Source organism: Mytilus edulis, chromosome 4, assembly GCF_963676685.1.
Source record: "Mytilus edulis chromosome 4, xbMytEdul2.2, whole genome shotgun sequence".
In the NCBI taxonomy this organism is placed as follows: domain Eukaryota; kingdom Metazoa; phylum Mollusca; class Bivalvia; order Mytilida; family Mytilidae; genus Mytilus; species Mytilus edulis.
The window spans coordinates 82,848,139-82,869,871 of NC_092347.1; the positions used below are offsets into that span (position 1 = coordinate 82,848,139).

Below are 21,733 nucleotides of genomic sequence, written 5' to 3' on the forward strand. Positions count from 1 at the left end.
CTTACTTTATTTCGTGCGTCACTGATGAGTTTTGTGTAGTCGAAACGCGCGTCTGGCGTATATACAAAATTTAATCCTGGTATCTATTGTGAGTTTAGTCACAAAAATCATGTATTAGAAAAACTGTAGACAAACTTAAGAATTTAAATATATTAAACTTATGAATTTAAAAATAGTAAACTTAAGAATTTAAAAATAGTAAACTTCAGAATTTAAAAATAGTAAACTTAAGAATTATTCAATTATATACATCCCGCCGTTGTGTTTTTATGCTTAGATAATTTTTGTGTTTATATGTCTTTCATTTTTGCAGATGTGTTTTTTTTAATAGTATATACCATTTAGGTGTCTTTGTAGACATAATTTACAGATGTTTTTCAATCGTTCAATATGTATGAGCTTTCGATATTACCATATGATATGAGACTTTCCGTTTGAATTTTCCTTGGAGTCCGGTATTTTTGATATTTTACTATATTATATCCGATACATAAGCGATAACAATTGTACTATATCAAATGTGCATTTTAGTGATGCTCTAGACAAAATATTTGAAAATCAAAAATCTTATCTAAACGTTTAAGAGTGTAAACAAATCATTAAATGACCAACAGTGAAGCTATACCTAGAAATTTTTTAATTTCTGGGTACTTTCTCTTTTCTTGTATCTGTTCCCGATGATCGCTTCTAGATTTTCCGTCCAAGCCAGATGAACATTAAATTTCCATATAAAATAGGATAAGAGTAGATGTGGGATAAACACCTTCTACAAATAACCAAAGACGTATTAAACCTATGCATTCGTGTTCAACCTTATGAAAAAGGAAACAATTGGGTCGCAATTCTTCAATAGAGTATATTGAAGTTGTACAAAGAACGTTAGCTTCAATTAGGGGGGGGGGCTAGGATGAAAAATGTTGTCCTGCTTTTTTTTTTAGTTGTAATCTCTGTCTGTCTTTTTATTTTTTACTCTATTCGGTCCTGCCTTTTTTTTTACTAGTTTATCCTGACTTTTTTTTACACAAATTGTCATCCTTCCTTTTTTTTTAACAAGTTTCTCATCCTGCCTTTTTTTTTACTCAAAACTCCTGTCCTGCAAATGGTAGCTCCCTTAATAAAATTATGTTGTGTGCATTATAATTTTGTCAAACGGACAAGTGTAAGAAAATATTTGAAACTTCTTCAAAATGTTCAAGTGGATATGTCATACTGCAAAATATTCAAGATATTTCAAATATACATGTGCAATATGAATTTACACAAACACGTCTATACACATATAGTATCCTCAGCCTCATGCACTTAGTCATTTGTTATGTATTGTGCTAGATACACAATACCGGAAATATATACTTGTTATAAGAATGTGAAACGGATGTATTAACGACAATACGATACGAAGTTTATATGGTAAGTTTGTTTTCTTTATATATTAAAATTGAATTATTCTTACATTATTAATAGTGGCACTATTCAGCTACACTTGAAATGATAATCAATCTACATACATTAATTGTTTTCATTAAGGTGATGAATAGATACAAAATGCACCTAGATGTAAAAATTACAAGCAAAATAAAGATTTATGATTACATGTAAGTTTTCTTCAAGCTGGATAGAGAGAATTGAATGAAATAAAATTGTATAATAACTTAACCATTTCAATTAGTATGAAATTCAAAACAGTGTAGCTGTGGCCATTGATTGACACATTAAAATCATTCATTGACTGGGACAATTTAGGTGAACGTTTGTATGTAACGACCAATGCTCACTATGTACTTTTTAAAGAAACTTAAACTATGGGGTCACCAAAGGTTCTCAAAACCTAAATAAAGTAATTCGAAAAATTAATCAGAAATAACACGATATTTTGATTTATATCAATTATATAAATCAAAACACAAAGTTTATTCCTGATTAATTTTTCGAATTATTTTATAATTAAAGGCGTTAAGAAACCTTTGGTGACCCCACAGTTTAAATGTCTATCGTAGGTACGTCATGAACAGTGGTTGTTACAGACAAACGTTCACGTAAATGATCGTAAATTGTCCCAGTCAATGGATGATTTTAATGTGTCAATCAATGGCCACAGCTACACTGTTTTGAATTTCATTCTATATACAAATACATATCATTCTGTTCTAAATTTTTAATGTCGGGAAATGCTGATTTGCAACTGCTATTTTCGTTGAAACACGTAAATAATTGCAAAAGAAAACACGACGATCTGAATTTATGATTAACACTAAACTTAATCATTTGCGTTCTTTTAGGTTTTAACTTTCCTTCTCTGACCTAGAACTATGTCGACAAAGACAGACCTACAGGCGTTCGCCTCATTAGTGACTCGAAATGATACTGAGGGGTGCAAAGAAAAACTTCTATCATCACAAGACAATACTAAAGAAAAACTAGTAAATACAAGGATAAAAGGATTTAAAACTGTCCTGCATATTGCTGCTGATCAGAAAGTTGTACATGAAATATGGAACTTACTTTTACCATATGCGTCTGAAATTAATTTGTACGAAAACATTTGTAAAAGTCCTCTTCGAAAAATTATTCCCTATGCAGATCAAGAACAGAACAATAAATGCTTTACAATAGGTTTTCTCCGTCAATACTATCAACTCAATAAGATAAGAAGTTGGTTAGAAATGACAAAAAATGAGACTAGCCAGAAAGTAAACACTTACAGAAATCATTTTCTGTGTAAACTTTGTCGACTTCGAGGAAGTGATGAAGTTGGCAATATTTCACAAACCGATATCATAGAATTTGCTCGGGAACTTATACAAACTTATCATACCGACCCAAATGGTGACAGTGAACACCGACCTTTACTTTGGGCCATGGAAACAGCTAATCTTCCTCTACTATCTTTGTTTTTGTCTTTCGGAGCAGATGCAAATTGCAGAGATGATGATGACTTTACACCTTTGTTATACTCTCATTGTTTACAGGGAAGTGATGCGAGTGTAGATATAGTGCTGCTGTTAGTTAAACATAATGCAGACATTAATATATCAGAACCGCAAGGAATCGTGACAGCATTTCATAAATTATTATTACTTTTGACACCTGAAGAACTCAAAATGTTCATGAAGAGATGTTCTCCTAAGGTTAAGTTATCATCAACATGTTGTGCATTACCCCTTCCTCCGATACACGGACTGTTGGTTCGAGGCCTTTCTGATTCCATATACCGAATGGATAAAGAGAAAATGCAAACAGATATAATAACTAAGGTTGAAATATTATCCAAATATGGACTTGACCTTAACCAAACCGATTTGCATGGTCGTACAATATTGCATTATGCTAGTTGGTTTAGATTCACACGTTTGTTGAAGTTTTTTTTGAATGTAGGAGGTCGACCATTTGTCAGAGACGCATTAGGCAGGACTTGTTTACATTATTCTGTTTTACATCCTTCGAGAAATTACAAGATAAGAAATGTGGAGGAGGAATTGTCTGTATTAAAATTGTTATCTGAAAACATAGATAAGAAAGATTTAGATGCACAAGATAATTATGGAAGACGTGTCCAACACCTGTCTTTATTTGAAAACAACACTGCAGCATTGAATGGCATGGGTGTTTTCGGATTTGATATGAATGTTATCGATAACCAAGGGAAATCACCTTTGGATTACGACTCGTTAAACATATTAACTAATGCAGCATTTATGGAGCAGCATTTTAAATGGGCAAATAATAATAAACCACAAGAAAATGAACTGCCATATTCGTTGAAGACATGCAGGACAAATGGAAGTACCATATTATATGAGAGAGAATCTGTGCATTGTGAATCAACAGATGTCAAGAGAGAAGATTTAAAAGGTGCAAAGCTAGTAAATCTTTTACTACATGATCATAACGTTGGACCATTAGTCATTAGTAACATTGAACGCACTATCTTTGAAGATGTCAAGAAGTTGGTTAATAAGATATCAGAGCACTTGACTGAAATCGATAAAAATTTTCAATCGAAGATAGAATTAGCAGGAAGTATAAGTGAGGAAACAAAAATTCTACCACTTGACGAATTTGACTTTCAGTTTCATTTAATCTATTTAAGTCCTCGGTTTTATTTCGATACATTTGAGCAAGCGAATGAAGTAACATTAAAAGATATCCGTAAAGATATCCCCGTGAAAAGAGACGGTATTACAGACACTGTACATACCGGGGAATCATTAAGCTGGAACATCTACGAAAAATTTAATTCCTTCATTTATACAGTACTCAATTCAAATGATTTTTGGAAAGATTCACCATTTTATTGGAATTTTCTTCCAATTGCAAAATCTGTAGAATGGATACAAACGAACCTTGTCGTGGAGAGCTCTCTCACAGCACCCCTACGATTAAAATGGATAGGACTGGAAGCACGAGATCTGAACATAAATATTGATTTAGTACCTGTTATAGTTAAACAACGCATACCTGACGTAGTCCAAAACTTGATTCCCTCTCCGGTTACACATTTTATTAATCATAGGGAATATCAATGGCATGTAATTTGCCGAAAGAGCGACTTTGCTCGTCTGTCGTTCCTAAATGTAGAGAGATGTATACTAATGCGGCTAATGACAGAAGTAAAAGATGCATATAAATTGACAAAGTCTTTGCGGAGTTTCTGTGATTCAGGATCATATTGCAGTCCCGAAATTATTACATCATATATGCTGAAGAATGCTTTATTCTTTGAACTTGACCAACAGCTGTCGTATGGTCTTCTTAATGACCAACTGGTATTCCATAGCTGTTATACACCAAGTCATGAACTAGCATTACGACTAATGAGGTACAATCTAGCGTGTTCATTAAGAAATAGAACAGGTTATATTCACATTTGGGCACTAAAAATATTACATAGACTGAAAACTTGGTTCGCTACTGAAAACTGTGCATTCGTTTATTGCCGTCCAACCGTCGCATTCCCTGACAGCTATGAAGTCCGTGACGAGTACATGGAGCATCCCTATATTAAAGCATTGGATATGATGACGAACCTCCTTCTTAGCAAATAAAAAGACGGACGTGATACAAGCAGATGTAATTCGTACTGTCGTAGGGAAGTTTTAAATATCAAATAATGTTATTTTCCCCAGCATAACTTTACATCAATAGTATTTATGAAAGGTTAAATGTTTTTTGGATTAGAAAAACAATAAGATAGTTTATATGGTACCAAGCTTAAAATTTGATACACCAGGCGCGCGTTTCGTCTTCATTGAGGAATTTCAAACGGTCGGTCATTTAAAGACGTACCAACCGTATCATATACGTTGACGTATACGCATTTGCAGATTTACCAATGAACATTATGTGATCCCGAGCTTTCCTTGTATATACTTTCAATAATGCAAATGGGCAACTGATTAATTTCAAATGCTAGTATTTGATTGCGTAGCTGACTAAATTGTTGGAAAAGAGGGACGAAAGATACCAGAGGGACAGCGGGAAAAATATAATAGTCTTTAGCTCGGGATCACATAACATTTTTGGTATATCTGAAGATGATTATACGTCAACGTATATGATACGGTTGGTACGTTTTTAAATGACCGACCTCTATTACAAAAGTATTGCATACTAATTTTACACTCTTTCGTTTTCTATGTTGTGTTATGTGTACTATTGTTTGTCTGTTTGTCCTTTTCAGTTTTAGCCATGGCGTTGTCAGTTTATTGTAGATTTATGAGTTTGACTGTCCCTCTTGTATCTTTCGTCCCTCTTTTACAGCTGATATGATATGTTTTGATATTTCCAGACACTTTCATTTGAATTATCATTGATATGGTCATAATTGTAAATCAAACGTTTGCAAAACATTCTAAGGATGTTGTAGACAAAACGAGCAGATTTATATTTTCACACAATATAAAAATAAGAAGATGTGGTTCGATTGCCAATGAGCCAATGAAACAAATCACTACAAGCGACCAAATGCATTTGAAATTAACAACTATAGGCCACCGTACGGCCTTCAACCATGAACGAAGAATATATCATATAGTCAGCTATAAAAGGCCCCAAAATGACGAAGTATTGTTTTATAAAATCTATAACACATACAATGAAAGATAAAGATTGTCGCAGGTTCCTTAATGAATGAACAAAATATCTTTCTATGAATCAGTACCCATCTGGGTGATATGAATATGTAAAGATTAAGTATATTACAGTAAAAGAAACATTAAAGTTAAAATATTTCATTTGCATAAATACAAATGTGATAAACCACAAGTCAAACTATTGTTTAAACACTTTTATCAAATGGTAAGTAAATTTAAATTGATGTAACAAAGACGAAAAAGAACGAAAAAACCTTACGAAAAGCTGAACTTAGATGATGCTTTGGGCGTGGTCATGTTTAATTATCTAACCCATAAGGTGAACGAGGTTAATATATTTATAGCTACTAGGCATTTATTTGGACGCCTGATAAGATTTTCTCAATGTTTTCTTAGTTTGTCTGAATAATTTATGCATTTAAAAAAAAATAATGATACAATTTTTTGTATAAAAAATAAATCTTTTCTCAGCTGTTTTTACAACTTACTCGACTCACAGCATTCAGTCGGGTATCCCTGTAAATTCGTAACTGTTTAACAAAGGAGATTATACAGTACAAATTATATCTATTAAATATGGTTAGTTATACAATACATTGATTATGACTATTTGTTTTTCAAGTCTTTATTATGTAATGTAAATACAGAAATTGTACCATCTATTGTCCGATGTTGTTTATAGGTTAATCGTTGATCAAAATACTTCACGGATTATTAAAGAGTATATAACACATGTAATGATGATGAGAGCAGATGAATCTCAACTGAGTTTTGTTGAGTTTTGGTAATATTTCCATTGGTTTATAAGAGTCATGATTTATCCTAAAACATCAAAGATGTTTCCAGTCAGCAGACAGTACAGGGTCAAATTTTCATAAAACACATCAAAATAGAAATATAGATCAGATTATAATTATTATAAGTCCATAAACATCAATATTTTGAAGGGAAAAAAAGCGGATGATCGAAGTTGGAAAAGAATACAATAAAGATAACTTCTTCCAAATTCATAACGTTCAAAATACTTTTTACTAATCGGATTTTAAGTTTTATACATTCGTTGTGAATTTTCCTATGGTGTCACAGGTAATCGCACCGAGCTTATTAAACTAGGAAGTCACGATTTTCGACATCTAAAGTCTTTACTACTATTCTTTTGATAGAATTTATAAATATTGTGACGAGGACTATTCAGGAAGTGCGGTCAATTAAATGAAAAGTTTCTACATTTCGCTAGCAAAGGGTCACGATCCACTCCTCTCCTGTATGCACAAGAGTTGCAAAAACAAACAAAGAAACTTTTGAGACATACACCATTTCAACATATCGTTTTAAAGAATTAGATAGCCGGAATAGGAGTGGTTTAAATGTCATTGTGTTTTATGCATTTCCGTGTCTTAGTGTATAAATAATTAGCGAATAGTTGCATCTTATAGTGAAATATCTCCATTTGTCTTTAGCTTTTATTAAAACAGATTTTTTTTAAAGAAGTTAAGATATTCAAATAGTTTGGCGTCGATCATCACCGAAGAGATCTTAATTGACAAATTGTGCATCCGATGCAGTAAGTTAATATTGTTGTAATGGTTGCTACATTAATTTTCATAAAACATTTGAAGGATTTTTTAAAAACTTTATGAATATTAGAGTTGTCTATCTTTGTACAAAGACTCGTGTGATACTGTTATGGATCTTTATATTTATTAATATAACATTACGATTATGTTAAAGGCAGAAAACAAGTACACTCTAGAACATAAATGTTTTCTTAAATTTCATTATGTTCTCTATCACATGATAGAAAAATAGAAAAGTGTAAGAACAAAAAGTATGTTTGCTAAGTATTAAGAAAAAACAATAAGTGAAAATGGTTGCATGTAAAATGAAGGATTGTCAATCTTCTTCATAAAAGGGTATTAGAATGCATTGTAATGCTAATGAGAAGAAGAACATAAGCCGGATTCACGTTAAAAAAATTGTTTTGTTTATTTCAATACAGTATATAATTTATCTTCATTTGTAAATGACTATCTGATGTGTTTACTTGAATTATCTTGATTTGGTCATACTTATAATTGTTCACAAAACGTTTTTATTTTTTTTTTGAAATAGATAGATTTTCTTGCAAAGAAATATACTATATTAGCTGTAACTAGCAAAACCGTTTGGAATGTTAGGTATGCATGCTAATCATCTTAGTACATAACTTATCTTTGTTGAATTTTTTGAATCGATGGTCACATACGGTATATTTTTTGTAGTCAAAATGCGCATAATGCATACAATTTTTTAAGCCTGGTATATATCATTTTATTATTAATTTGCCTTTTCGTGCGCTACATTAATTGAGCTATTTACAAGATTTTTGTTCATTATGGTATTTGTAATTTCAGTACTTTATTACCTCAGTTCGATAAATGTATCATGCTCTTTTACATAACACAACACATAAAGAGAAAATCCCGGATAATCATAGGTCTTTTATGTTCTTTTGGAATGTCAACCAAAGATGAAGAAACGGATCTTCCATCCTTGTATTGGATACCTCAACTACATAAGTGTCCTTCATAAAAGAGAATGACCAACGTATATACAAGCATTTTGTCTTAGGGAGGAACAAATCCTACGGTGTAAAACTTTACTATTCAAATAAAACATTTTCTGAAACTTACATAATCAAGCTGCTTGTTTTTTTTTATTGACAACATATTTGAACCATTTTGAGAACGTTTTTTTCAACAAACTATCGACATTCCCATGGAAACAAACTGTGCTCAACTTCTCTTCTTGTCGACTTGTTTTTTTATTCTTATATTTTTAAGCTGACTTCATACAGGAACTTTTAAAGAAGAAAGAAAAGAAGTTAGCAGTATCCTTTAACTTAACTTTCCGTTATAAAGATGATGTTCTTTCACTGAATAATCAATAAGCTTGTAAATATGTTCAATGCGTCTATCCAATTGAACTTGGGATAAAAGATACTATATTTACAGTTAATTCTGGCTCAAATCTTGACTTACATCTAGAAATTTACAATTAGGGTAGGATGAAAACAAAACTTTACAACAAAAGAGAAGATTTCAGTTTCCCAATTGTGAACTTTCCATTTATATGTAGCAACATTCCAGCTCCTGCATACAGAGTATATATCTCCCAGATGGTATGATATTTCCGGGCTTGTATTTCCAATTATGATTTCTTTGATAGAGGTTTACTGGCTATAAGGAAGGTATCAAACCAAGAGTTCCAAATGATGATATTGAAATACTCCTTTCGTGAATTTTTCGGTTGCCATCATGAGTATGTTCACCGTTATGGAATATCCATTTCACAGATGATAGCGAAAATGTTCCTAATGTCGTAACTACAATCCCGTCTTCTTGTCACGAATGTTACCTACCGAATAAGATTTGTAACCGAGTTTTGACTAACATGAGCAACACGACGGATGCCATATGTGGAGCAGGATCTGCTTACCCTTCAGGAGCACCTGATACCTTCCCAAGTATTTGGTTGCGTTCGTGTTGCTTAGTCCTTAGTTTTCTATTTTATATGTTGCGTACTATTCTTTGTCTGTTTGTCACTCGATTATTAGCCATGGCGTTGTCAGTTTATTTTCTATTAATGAATTTGAATGTTCCTCTGGTATCTTTTGCCCTTCTTTTAAATAATCGGCAAAACCATTAAACGTTGTATTTAGGAGGACATGATCCTTATACCGGTATATATAATGGTACAAGAACAAGTGAAATGTTTGATATATTTTACGTTTTTTTCTAAAGAATCATGATATTAACATCAATAATTATAAAAAGAATTAACAGATGTCCATACAATGAAAATGTCACATTTATATAGTTCAACTTTCATTATGATAAGACACTGCGTCACATAAAGGGTAACATATAGAATGAAGTCAAAATTAAGCAACATTTATCGAATGAGCACCATTCAAACGATATATAGACAATCTCTCGTAGAAATGTTTAGACATGGAATTCGAAAAAATGTAACATTCAAGCCTATAATTTCATTAACTGGAGATTTAAACTACGATAATGTATGTTGCTATTTGATTGATTGTTACCAAGACAAAAAAAAACTGAAGTGTTTAATGCAATAAACGATTGTCTTTTGTCGGGAAATTGCAAACAAAGACTTATTGCATATTACCTTTTACCTTTTTTTAATACAAATTTTGTATTTCACTTTTTTACCAATTCTCAATAATTTCTTTGCATTGTACTTTTAATTTGGCGAATATTTCAAATTGGTTTCAACTTGAAACATAGCTTCCAGCGTATTGTTTTATGGGTGTTTCTTTCATATGAAAATTATGTATGGCATGATAGTGGCTACCCTCCCAATGTTTCTATATTTTTTCTCAATGTTTTTAACTCTCTGTTACGAAAAATTTACTGATTGAACCAACAAATTTAAAGCGGTTTTCTTCTATATGTTAAAACATGTGCATTTGTGAATAGTGTACATGCGATGTTAATTTTATTTAGTCACTTTCTGTCATTTTGTTGGTCTGGTGAATGCAACGAAGACTTTTATATGAATACAACAAGGTTTGATTGTGTATCGTTATTATGTTGTCACTGTTGTCATAGTTATCATCGCAATGTCTTTTGTCAATTTTCCATGGTGTTGTTAGATTTTATCGACAAGCTTTGAAGGTCGTATTGGTAGTTCCCGCCTCATGGCGCCTCATCGGACGCCATCACGAGTTGGTTGACCTTTATGGAATAACCGTTTCACAGATGATATCGGATATGTTCTTTATGTCTTAACTACAATCCATTTCCCTTTTCACCCCTTATGTGACTACCTAATTAGACTATTTACCTGGTTTGTACTAACAAGTGCAGTACGACAAGTGCCACATGTGGAGCAGGATCTGAATACCATTCCGGAGCTCCTGTGATGGCAACCGGTTTTTGGTGGGGTTCGTGTTGCTTGGTCTTCGGTTTTATACGTTTTGACTTGTGTACTATTGTTTGTTTGTTTGTCTTTTCATTTTTAGCCATGGCGTTGTCGGTTTCTTTTCGATCTGTAAGTTTGACTGTCCCTTTAGTATCTTTAGCCCTCTTTTGTACATGAAAATGTTTGTACTACAACCTTCCTTCTGAGTGGTGAATGTTTTTGGACTTGCTTATCCGTTTATGTCTTTGATGGAAAGGCAGGTAGATTAATTTACAGCCTCGAAGAATTATTTGACATGAGGTCAAACATTTAAACTCAGTATGACCATTATTGTAACACAAATCTTTAAAATGTATATTTAATCTTTTAAATGTACGCGTAGTTCAAACTTGTTATGTGTCCTTATGCTTTTATTATCAAACCCACAATTATTTCACCAATCAGCCGGACTATTAGTGTATGAAATTTAGGAATTATACATTCATAAGTAAATTAGCCAAAATATGTAGGCTACTTTGACTGAAGACCATTCATAAAAAGTCTTATAAAAGTCCTTTAAAAAAATGAAAACAACACGTTTAACAATTCAATGCGTTCGAAGCGCTTTTCTGGATTTACCTTCATCAAGAACGCTAACAGCCAATTATTTGAAAGCAGAGGATGTATAAATACTGGAACAGATGAAGAGCTATACGACAAAAATACTTTAAAAATAGTTAAATCAATCTAAGGTTAAATTTGCCTTAAAAGAGGCGTAAGACAAGCCCCCGCCCCGTGAAAAAAATGTTTTACTTAAAACTTCACTCTAGGAAAATTGAAATCGGAAGGTCCAATATCAAATAGCACAACCAATCATCAAAATCTCTTTAACATCAAACGAATGGATAGCAACTATCATACTCTTCGCACTTGGTGCAGGCATTTCCCTATGTATACATTGTGGATTAAACCTGATTTAAGTTCATGTGTTTCCCGACGTTTTATTTTCTTTCAATCGATTTATAACGCGGTATACTACTGTTGCCGTTATTTATTGGTAGCTAAATCGCTAATCATTATGGAATATCTATTTTATAAATGACGACGGATATATTCAAATTATTGTTATAACAATTTCGTCCCCTTTGTCCCTTAATGTGACAAATCGAATTCAAATTACCAACATTTGTACTACCTGAGCAACATGAAATGTGCCACTTATGGAGCAGGATCTGCTCACCCTTCCGGAGCCCCGGATATCACTTGTGAATTTGAATATCTATTTGGTATCTTTCGCCTATCCTTTAGAAACTGCTGACTTCAAAAGAAGATTTTTGAAGAAATTCAGTATTTCTTTGGATTATTTTGAAAAGTACCAATACATAGCTCACAGTTAGCAAACAAATGATAACCAATACAAGACTTATCAATCTTACTGACAAATTCTAAATCTTCTTCGAGTTGTTGCCCTTAAAGGATGATTTTTAATCAATTTTGCTTTTTAAATTTTAATCTTGAAAAAATTATTACAGATAGAAAAAACACTGCTTGCATCAAAAATGATCAGCCATTCGAAAACAAAATTGAAATTATATTTCGACGGACACTACATATTCATAATAGATAATATGATTACAATATGATTAAAAGTTTGAAAGAAAGATTTCAAAAAGACTTTTAAAAAGTTCAAATGTCCAAATGGAGTACGAAAATAAAGAGCATTTGGGACCCGGTTTCCATTTTTTTTTGTCGAGATACAGTTAATGTTAATCATGGTGTAGAAATCCAACAGTTAATTTATGACAATATCAAGGATAGGGAAATGATCATTCGTTTCAACACAGATGTGCAATATAACTGACGCCTCAAAGAACTACTAAACAAAAATTTAAGATTTATTTTTGTCTAATAAAATTGAGAAAGGAAATGGGGAATGTGTCAAAGCGACAACAACCCGACCATAGAGCAGACAACAGCCGAAGGCCACCAATGAGTCTTCAATGTAGCGAGAAACTCCCGCACCCGGAGGCGTCCTTCAGCTGGCCCCTTAAAAATATGTATACTAGTTCAGTGATAATGGACGTCATACTAAACTCCGAATTATACACAAGAAAATAAAATAAAAATCACAAGACTAACAAAGGCCAGAGGCTCCTGACTTGGGACAGGTGCAAAATTGCGGCGGGGTTAAACATGTTTATGAGATCTCAACCCTCCCTCTATACATCTAGCCAATGTAGAAAAGTAAACGCATAACAATACGCACATTAAAATTCAGTTCAAGAGAAGTCCGAGTCCGATGTCAGAAGATGTAACAAAAGAAAATAAACAAAATGACAATAATACATAAATAACAACAGACCACTAGCAGTTAACTGACATGCCAGCTCCAGACCTCAACCAAACTGATTAAAAGATTATATCTTCATCATATGAATATCAGTCACAATCCCTCCCGTTAGGGGTTTAGTATCATACTATCATAAAATATACGAGAAGAACATAACCCATGTCATGCCAACAACTGTTTTTTTTTTAACAAATGTGTTTAGTTTCGATGCAAAGACCCTATAAGTGAATCAATATTAAAGCCAAAATATGCAATCTTTAATGATCTGATAACAGTTTCGTAACTATATCCCATCTTAATAAGCTTGTTTAAAGGTTTTGTGAGTTTTTGAGGTGAATACTGCTTTGTAAAGAATATTACCATAAAAGATTGGATGTGAAATACCTGAACGTATAAGATGTCTGCATGTTGAGTTATATTTACGAATTATTTCCTTACACAGATGATAAAATTTAGTAAATGTTTTGACTAGTTTGTGATATCGAAAACCCTTCATCAGGGTAAATAATCGCTGTGAATATATCTAGATATTATGGTAACCATGCAAAATCATAACTATCCAAATATTTTAAAATTTTATTCGAAAAGGGATACCCGTAATAGTTAATCAGCATTTGCTAGCATCAACACATCACATCATACTCTGCAATGAAATAAAAGGCAAAATTATTATCACCATCATCATAACTACAATGATTGCGTTATATAATTATCAAAAGTACCAGGATTATAATTTAGTACGCCAGACGCGCGTTTCTTTTTCATAAGACTCACCAGTGACGCTCAAATCAAAATAGTTATAAAGCAAAAAAAGTTCAAAGTTGAAGAGCATTGTGGACCCAAAATTCCAAAACGTTGTGCCAAATACGGTTAAGTTAATCTATGCCTGGAGTAAGAACATCCTTAGTTATATAATGGTAAACAAAGAATTGTAACTATTAAACACTATTTTAAACAAAACAAAAACATGGAAACAAAATGCTATTTTTTACAAGTTAGTTTAAAACTGCCAGCAATTCTGCATAGTGTTTACCCTTTTTTATTGATTTTGTGTGAGGTATCAAGTAAGCCGTTATTTCAGAATATAGTGTTTTTCAATCAAATTGCAAGATTTAAACATCGGTAAACTACTTTTGCCTAATAACATTAATGGTACCATTTTTATTTTGCAACTGATGCACATTTCGATAAAAAATAAACAATATTATTTTTTTTTGTGATGCTCATGTCAAAACATCTTAAAATAAAATCCAAATCTTATTTCAGATAAAAAGAGCTAATATTCGAAACGGAAAAACAAGTTTATCCAATACCGGTGGAGGAATCAGAGCTTTGCATGATGGAAATATATATTATATATATTTTGAAATGATTTGTTTAATTTTGTTAAAGCATATTTTAATAACAAAGAATTCTGACTAAATTTACTTACACAACTGGCTGGTAAATTAAATACAGATTGATCAGTCGCAACTGCTTCAATTCCCATATACTGTATTCCCATTTTAACGGATTCTATATAAAAAACAACGATAAAACGGTTACAGTGAGACAAGTCAATGACGTCATTTATACAAATTTATGTAACAATTTTGAGAAATATAGATAATTGGTAAAGCTCATTATTCTGAATAGTTTGCTCCTTTTAGATTTACTCTATTTTTATCGTTTCAAAAAAAAATAGACAAAAAATGGATTTTACCCCTATGTTCTGGTTGGCAGGCAGGGTCATTAGACACATTTTGTTAATCTACTACCCTAATGATAGTTTTGGACAAGTTTGGTTTTTATCTCAGCAGTTTCAAGGGATAGATTTTGTAAAAAGATTACAAAAATTTACAAAAATTGTTAGAAATCAACAATAAAGGGCAGTAACTCCTTAAAGTTGAATTTCTAGTACATCTCAATTTACTGAACAATATTGCTGTTTACAGTTTTTCTCTATCTATAATAATATTCAGGAAAATAGCCAAAAACTGCAAAATTTCCTTAACATTGCCAATTCAGGGGCAACAACCCAACTACCGATTTTTTTATTTGTCTTAAAATTTCAGGACAGAGAGATCTTAAATTGATGAACTTTTTTATCTGTCAGATTTGCTCTAAATGCTTCAGTTTCAGAGTTTAAATTCACTATGCATTTTTACCCCTGTAATCGTTTTGTAGCCATGGTGGCCATCTTGGTTATCGGGCTAGGTCATCAAACACATTTTAAAAACAATTAGATACCCCAATGATGATTGTGGCCCATTAATTTCAGAGGAGAAGATTTTTATAAAAGTTAACAGACGACGACGAACGACGACGGATCACGAACGCCAAGTGATGAGGAAAGCTCTTTTGGCCCTGAGGGCCAGGTTAGCTTAAAACTAAAAAAAACACGTATCTAAAACTAATATATCAATAAAGAAAATATCAAACAACTAATAAATTTAGTGTAAAGACACCATTAACAGTAAAAAACACCTACATAACATTGTGTTAGATAGGTGTGTAGATTGTTTTGATATTAATCAAGCCGAGGCTTTCCCATGTGAATTGTTTTACAATTTGTCTTTTCAGCACCGTTGGTTGCTTGCACCCTTTTTGTTTGAACTATTTAGCATTTCGTATGATGGGTAGTGGATTTATTAGCTGAAATAAAAGTATGCGACTCTTTAAAGGTTGTAAATACCTCCTTTTCTGTTCATTCCTGCACCCTCGTAAAAAATTGGAACACAGCCATCATCTGCAACAGTCAGGTAAACCAACATTTGTTCATCTTCAAATCTATACATTGTTGTTTTCACCTTAGCTGCTCCAGCACCCATGTACGACTGATTCATTACAGTTGCATTAGCTGGAATAAAAATAAATAACTGCTACAATCGTTTTTTAAAAACTGGAATCCAAACTTTCAGTTCATAATCTTTATGATATTGTTATGGGCAGAAAAGAAAAATGCTGATAAGTATTATACTACAATCACAAATAACTCAACTTTAAATGTCTTTCTCTTAAAAATGAAAATTATACATTTTCTGCCTGATGTTCTGCCTCTGAAGCACTTTGATGAATTTATCCTCATCAGTTAAGCACAGCCAAACATTTGAAAGCCAGGAATGCGTAAACGCCCTGCCACTTTGAGATGAGATTTAATACCAAAAAGGACTTTAACGTATACGTAATATCAAAATTTATCCAAAGGTCAACTTTGCTTAAAGGGAGTCGACAGCTTTTTTTTTTTAATATTTTGTGATGCAAATTACTTACTAAAAGAAAGATACAATAAGAATGCAGTCTTATTCTCATTTTTACCTTCAATTGATTTTATATGTATGATCTAAAGCTTATATGCTAATCAAACGCAGGAGTCTCGTTCAGAGCGTTTAAGCGTTGAGGTATTATTGACCAAGAGAAGGACATTGAATCAAAGTACTACACAGTAAAAACTTCATGTTAACTGTGTTTACATATTTCTATTTATTTCTTGTATTTCTCTGTTTGAATATTGTATGATGAATGCATATAGGAATACGGAGATATTACTATTTTGGTAATATTTTGTTAATAATTTGATAGTGTTAGAGCTAGCAACTAAAACTATCTTTTTTGTAACTTACTTGGTATGCAGCCTGGTTCCGTGGTTGTGATATTCATCTTCGTACATTTGTTATCCCGGACTATGTATTCCATACCCTGCACAATTAAATAGAAAGATCAATATCACAAAAAACAACACAATTGTAATGCTTCATCAAAGGAGAAAAGCTATTAATAGAGCATTTGCATAATTCACGTATCAGGATACGTGCACAGATCGACGAATACGTATCGAAAAGATTTGTTTACAATAATGATTTTACCCCGATCTCAAATAAAATTTAATGCATTATATAATATTTTCATCGGGACCAACTTGACTTAATTTATCCTTTCCTCATATACGTGTTATACGATACGTCGATACGGATACGCCAGCAAATTCGTGATTAATGCAAATGCTCTAATGATCAGAATTTCGCCATTAAAAGTATATTCGGTCTATAATTTTAAAACATTAAAGAAGATAATAATATAACTTCACATTCCAGGCATATTTTGCACCTGTCCTAAGTCAGAATCTGATGTACAGTAGTTGTCGTTTGTTTATGTAATATATACGTGTTTCTCGTTTCTCGTTTTGTTTATATAGATTAGACCGTTGGTTTTCCCGTTTGAATGGTTTTACACTAGTAATTTTGGGGCCCTTTATAGCTTGTTGTTCGGTGTGAGCTAAGGCTCCGTGTTGAAGGCCGTACTTTAACCTATAATGGTTTACTTTTTAAATTGTTATTTGTATGGAGAGTTGTCTCATTGGCACTCACACCACATCTTCCTATATCTATATATGTCTTATATTATGTATTATGTATAGTAATGACTTTTTAATTTTTTTTTCGATAGGTACGTTTTTTTAGGTAAGCTTGTATTACGCTTTTAATAAAATAAAACTGTTTGTTTGTTTTGAGATTGTGACACAGTGATTACTGCGTTATCCATAGTTTGACTATTTAACCTATTATGTCTGTTTTGTTCACGCATCGTTGTAAATATAATGGAATTCGATGAGACTGTCATACAAGTGAGAGGTTTAGCGGTAAAAAACAAGTTCAATCCACCATTTTCTACATTTGAAAATGCATGTACCAAGTCAGGAATATGACAGTTGTTGTACATTCGTTTGATGTGTTTTATCATATGATTTTGCTATTTGATTCGGGACCTTCCCTTTTTCAATTTTCCTCGCAGTATTTTTGTGATTTTACTTTTTTTTTTACAAATACAAATGATGAAATTAATTTGAAGTTAAAAAAGCTACATACTAATATTTAGATTGTTTTCAGGTGTTGACATTTTATGAATAAGAATTCATTTCAGTACTTACCGTATTATAGTCTAGTAAAGCTGTCTGGTGAAATTCAGGTCCACCGTCAACACTTAATGTTTGATTTGTAACCAACTTCCTAACTGTTTGATCGTAAATCAGACCTTCCGACATCTTCAATAAAAGACACAAACTTAGTAAGAGAATAATTATACAGTTGGACTAGTATTGCAAACTGTAATATACACATAACATGAACGGTGTTCTGATATGAAATTGGGATGCATCTTCGTTTTCCTAAAGTTTTCTAAAAGGGGTATTTTTGGGGGGGTTATAATATGATTTTTTTTTTCTATCATTAATGAAAATGAAAAAGAGAAAAAATAATTCGCTTTTAGAAGTAAGAATCGTTCAATTTTGTTAAAATAAGCGACCTCATTGGAATCCATATTCATGTGAACTTTTGCTAGAGATGGATTAGTATTTTGTTCAGTATTTTAATATTTGTTAGTGCGGAAAGCATTATTTACCTCACTCCGGTGACCTATTCCATCAGCACCCCGCATGGAGTAATCGACGAACACCATACCTCTCCATTGTTTTGGAGGGCAGCAACCCAATATAAATGCTGGTAATAAAACAAGTGTAACAAATCGAGTCATTTTCTAATCTTTGATTTTACAACTGAGAATATTGATATATTTACACAGGTACTTATGCGGAATTGACACCTGATAATTATACAGAAATTCCCATTGTTATATAAATTTACATCTGGTACATGTATGATAAGGCATACGTTCTTATAATAACAGTGAATGACGTCTTAACTGTCAATTACACTTATGTCTCGAAAGTTAGAAAACTGACTTGTCCTCACTAATCATTTCTTTAATTTACAATAAAAAAGAGGAAAGAGAAATCAGATGGACATATAACAAAACAAAACTAATGCAAAATTTATTAATGTTATTATTAAGTCAATTCACAATGCGTTAATTATTGTTTTTCGACACTGTTCTGTCCCATTTGTGTCCTTTTTTGACGATATAACTCTGTGCCGGATCTAAAATGTTGTGATATCAAGAAATATATGTATTCTGTTGGGCATAATTTGTGAAAAATATTTACGAACATCTTTTTATTTTTCGTATATTCTCAAAATAAGTAGATGTGATATGATCTCTTCGCAAACAAAAACCTCTCAAAGCTACATGTATGAGGATGAAAAACTGAAATCGACGTTATACAAGTTTTATCGTCAGCTTTACGAAAAGGTTGACCAATACGGTCTGTCGGTGTCATAGATCTTCAGTATAATCGTACGATCTGTAACTTGAACGATTATGTCCTTTTCCCGGTTATTGTCAACTGACTAATTGTGTATTGGCATGGCGGGTGATGCATTTATAGCTAAAGACGCTTACCCTGTTAAAGCACACATTGTCAATCTCTCTCTCTTCGAAATTCATACGATTTTCTGAACTACTTCTTCCTACGTCGAGTATTCGAAGATCGAAGCTGTGTGTCTTTTGTGTGTATGTTATTGGTACGTTTGTGCTACGTTCCAATCTTAATAGTCGATCGATTTTTTTTTTGACAAACTACTGTTGTTTTCTATAAAATGCGTTGCTAGTTATATCAAGTTATTAGACATCACGCAATATCAAATTGGTAATTGACACTTATCTAATATATTCATTTAGGGAATTTAAATAAATAAACGACACACTTGAACAAAAAATTAAATATCTTTTATTAGAAACTGACTGAAAACATATTTTGAAAATGTGATGCGCAAGTTTAAGATCAAACAGGTGGGATTCTAATCATCTTCGATAGCCAAGGGTTACGATCCACTCCCTTCCTCTGATGAGTGGACCGTAACCCTTGTTAAACGAGTCCGAATCTGCTTTGACATTCCGATTATAAGTTTTTAATATTTTACCATTCTAGACCAAAGGAGGTGGCATGGCATGTATTGCTAGATGTGTATTATCATCGGTTCTTACCCAAAATAACTTTAGTTCAATTTAGTCAATGTTCCCAAAACCACCTAAGATCTAAATATGTACAAGTTGTGTGTGTTTAACAAACCAATACCGTGTAGTCGTCAGCAATGAACTGGGTTTTGTTATAGTTTGTAGGTTTTGTGTTAAAAGAGGAATCGGATGTTTGGTTTTCATGTAGTCTGTTATACTGTCGGAAGATTTTGGTGATTCCTGTGTTTTTTCTTTTTATCTATTATTGACTAGAAAATCAAACAATAGTGGTGAAACTAAACTCATTTAAAATTAAATATTCTCCATTTTAAATTGATCGACTACGTTGATTTCAATTGTAGATTGCTAGTCAAGGGAAACAACTCCTATAAAGGAACGAGTTTATTCCTGCCTATAGAAAGGATGTTAATAATCAAGGTGTATTAGTCAATCAAATTATTTACCTTTGTTTCACTTTCAATGTTGACCTTTTTCCTTTAAATAACCAATCATGCACACTTCATACGTTATTCATCTCTAAGTGAGGTGTTAAATTGAAGTTCACATGGATACGGATTCAATGAGGTTGTATTATTCACTTGAAAGTGAATAATAAATCATCAATGGTTGTAAGCTTAATTTGACAAAATTAAACCATTCTGGCTTCTAAAAGCGTGCGATGATTTCACTATTTCAATTTCTTAATGATTGAACAAAAAATTATAAAAATGAAATTTGAAACTCACGTACATACATATAAAATCTAAAGATCTTTCAAGCCTCACATTTTTGAATAATTATCAAAGGTACCAGGATTATAATTTAGTACGCCAGACGCGCGTTTCGTCTTCATAAGACTCATCAGTGACGCTCAAATCAAAATATTTATAAAGCCAAACAAGAACAAAGTTGAAGAGCATTGTTCCACAAAGTTCTTAGCATGATACCATTTCTCAAAATATACCTTTCTTCACCATCTATTTTTTCAATTACGCCGGTCAGCTCCTGCCACGTGATTTTTCAATAAGGTAATATATATGGTCTTTTTGTAAACATAACTATTTAAATATTATATGCTACAAAAGGCTACATCCAGCCATACGTAAATTCTAAATTTTCTTTAAATGTAATAAAAACAATTCATTTATGTGATATGCCGACTGGCATTTAGATGCATGTTCTTTTTATTAGTTGTTAGTGGTTTGAACTAGCTATCATTAACTGTGAGCATTCTCAGATCTGTACTAAGTGTCTTTTTGTTGTTAGGGTATACATGTACAAATACCCGACTACGTTCACTCTGTATTTCTATTTGTATCAATCTCATGAGTTAAGACTTTTTCAACTGATTTGTAATTCGTATGTATGTGCCTGTCCCAAGTCAGGAACCTATTATTCAGTGGTTGTCGGTTTTTTATGTGATACATTTTGGTTTTCGTTCATTTTATGTACATGAATTGAATTGTTTTACAATTGTCATTTCGGAGCTGACTATGGGGTATTGGCTTTGCTCATTGTAGAAGGCCGTACGGTGACATATAGTTGTTAATTTCTG

At 32.3% G+C, this 21,733-nt stretch overlaps 2 protein-coding genes across 2 annotated transcripts; one reads left to right on the top strand and one right to left on the bottom strand.

Moving 5' to 3' along the window:
* Window positions 1–1,185: 1,185 nt before the first annotated feature.
* LOC139520760 (uncharacterized) lies at window positions 1,186–5,205 on the top strand. Its single transcript, XM_071313686.1, has 2 exons — window positions 1,186–1,410; window positions 2,280–5,205. Exon 2 carries the CDS (start codon window positions 2,310–2,312, stop codon window positions 5,043–5,045), a length of 2,736 nt encoding a protein of 911 aa, XP_071169787.1. The 5' UTR covers window positions 1,186–1,410; window positions 2,280–2,309; the 3' UTR covers window positions 5,046–5,205.
* An 8,708-nt stretch (window positions 5,206–13,913) lies between these two features.
* Window positions 13,914–18,896, bottom strand: LOC139518548 (uncharacterized). Its single transcript, XM_071310040.1, has 6 exons — window positions 18,727–18,896; window positions 18,257–18,370; window positions 16,953–17,028; window positions 16,025–16,189; window positions 14,783–14,865; window positions 13,914–13,993 (listed from the first exon to the last, which is right to left on the bottom strand). Exons 1-6 carry the CDS (start codon window positions 18,856–18,858, stop codon window positions 13,982–13,984), a joined length of 582 nt encoding a protein of 193 aa, XP_071166141.1. The 5' UTR covers window positions 18,859–18,896; the 3' UTR covers window positions 13,914–13,981.
* Between the last annotated feature and the right edge of the window lie 2,837 nt (window positions 18,897–21,733).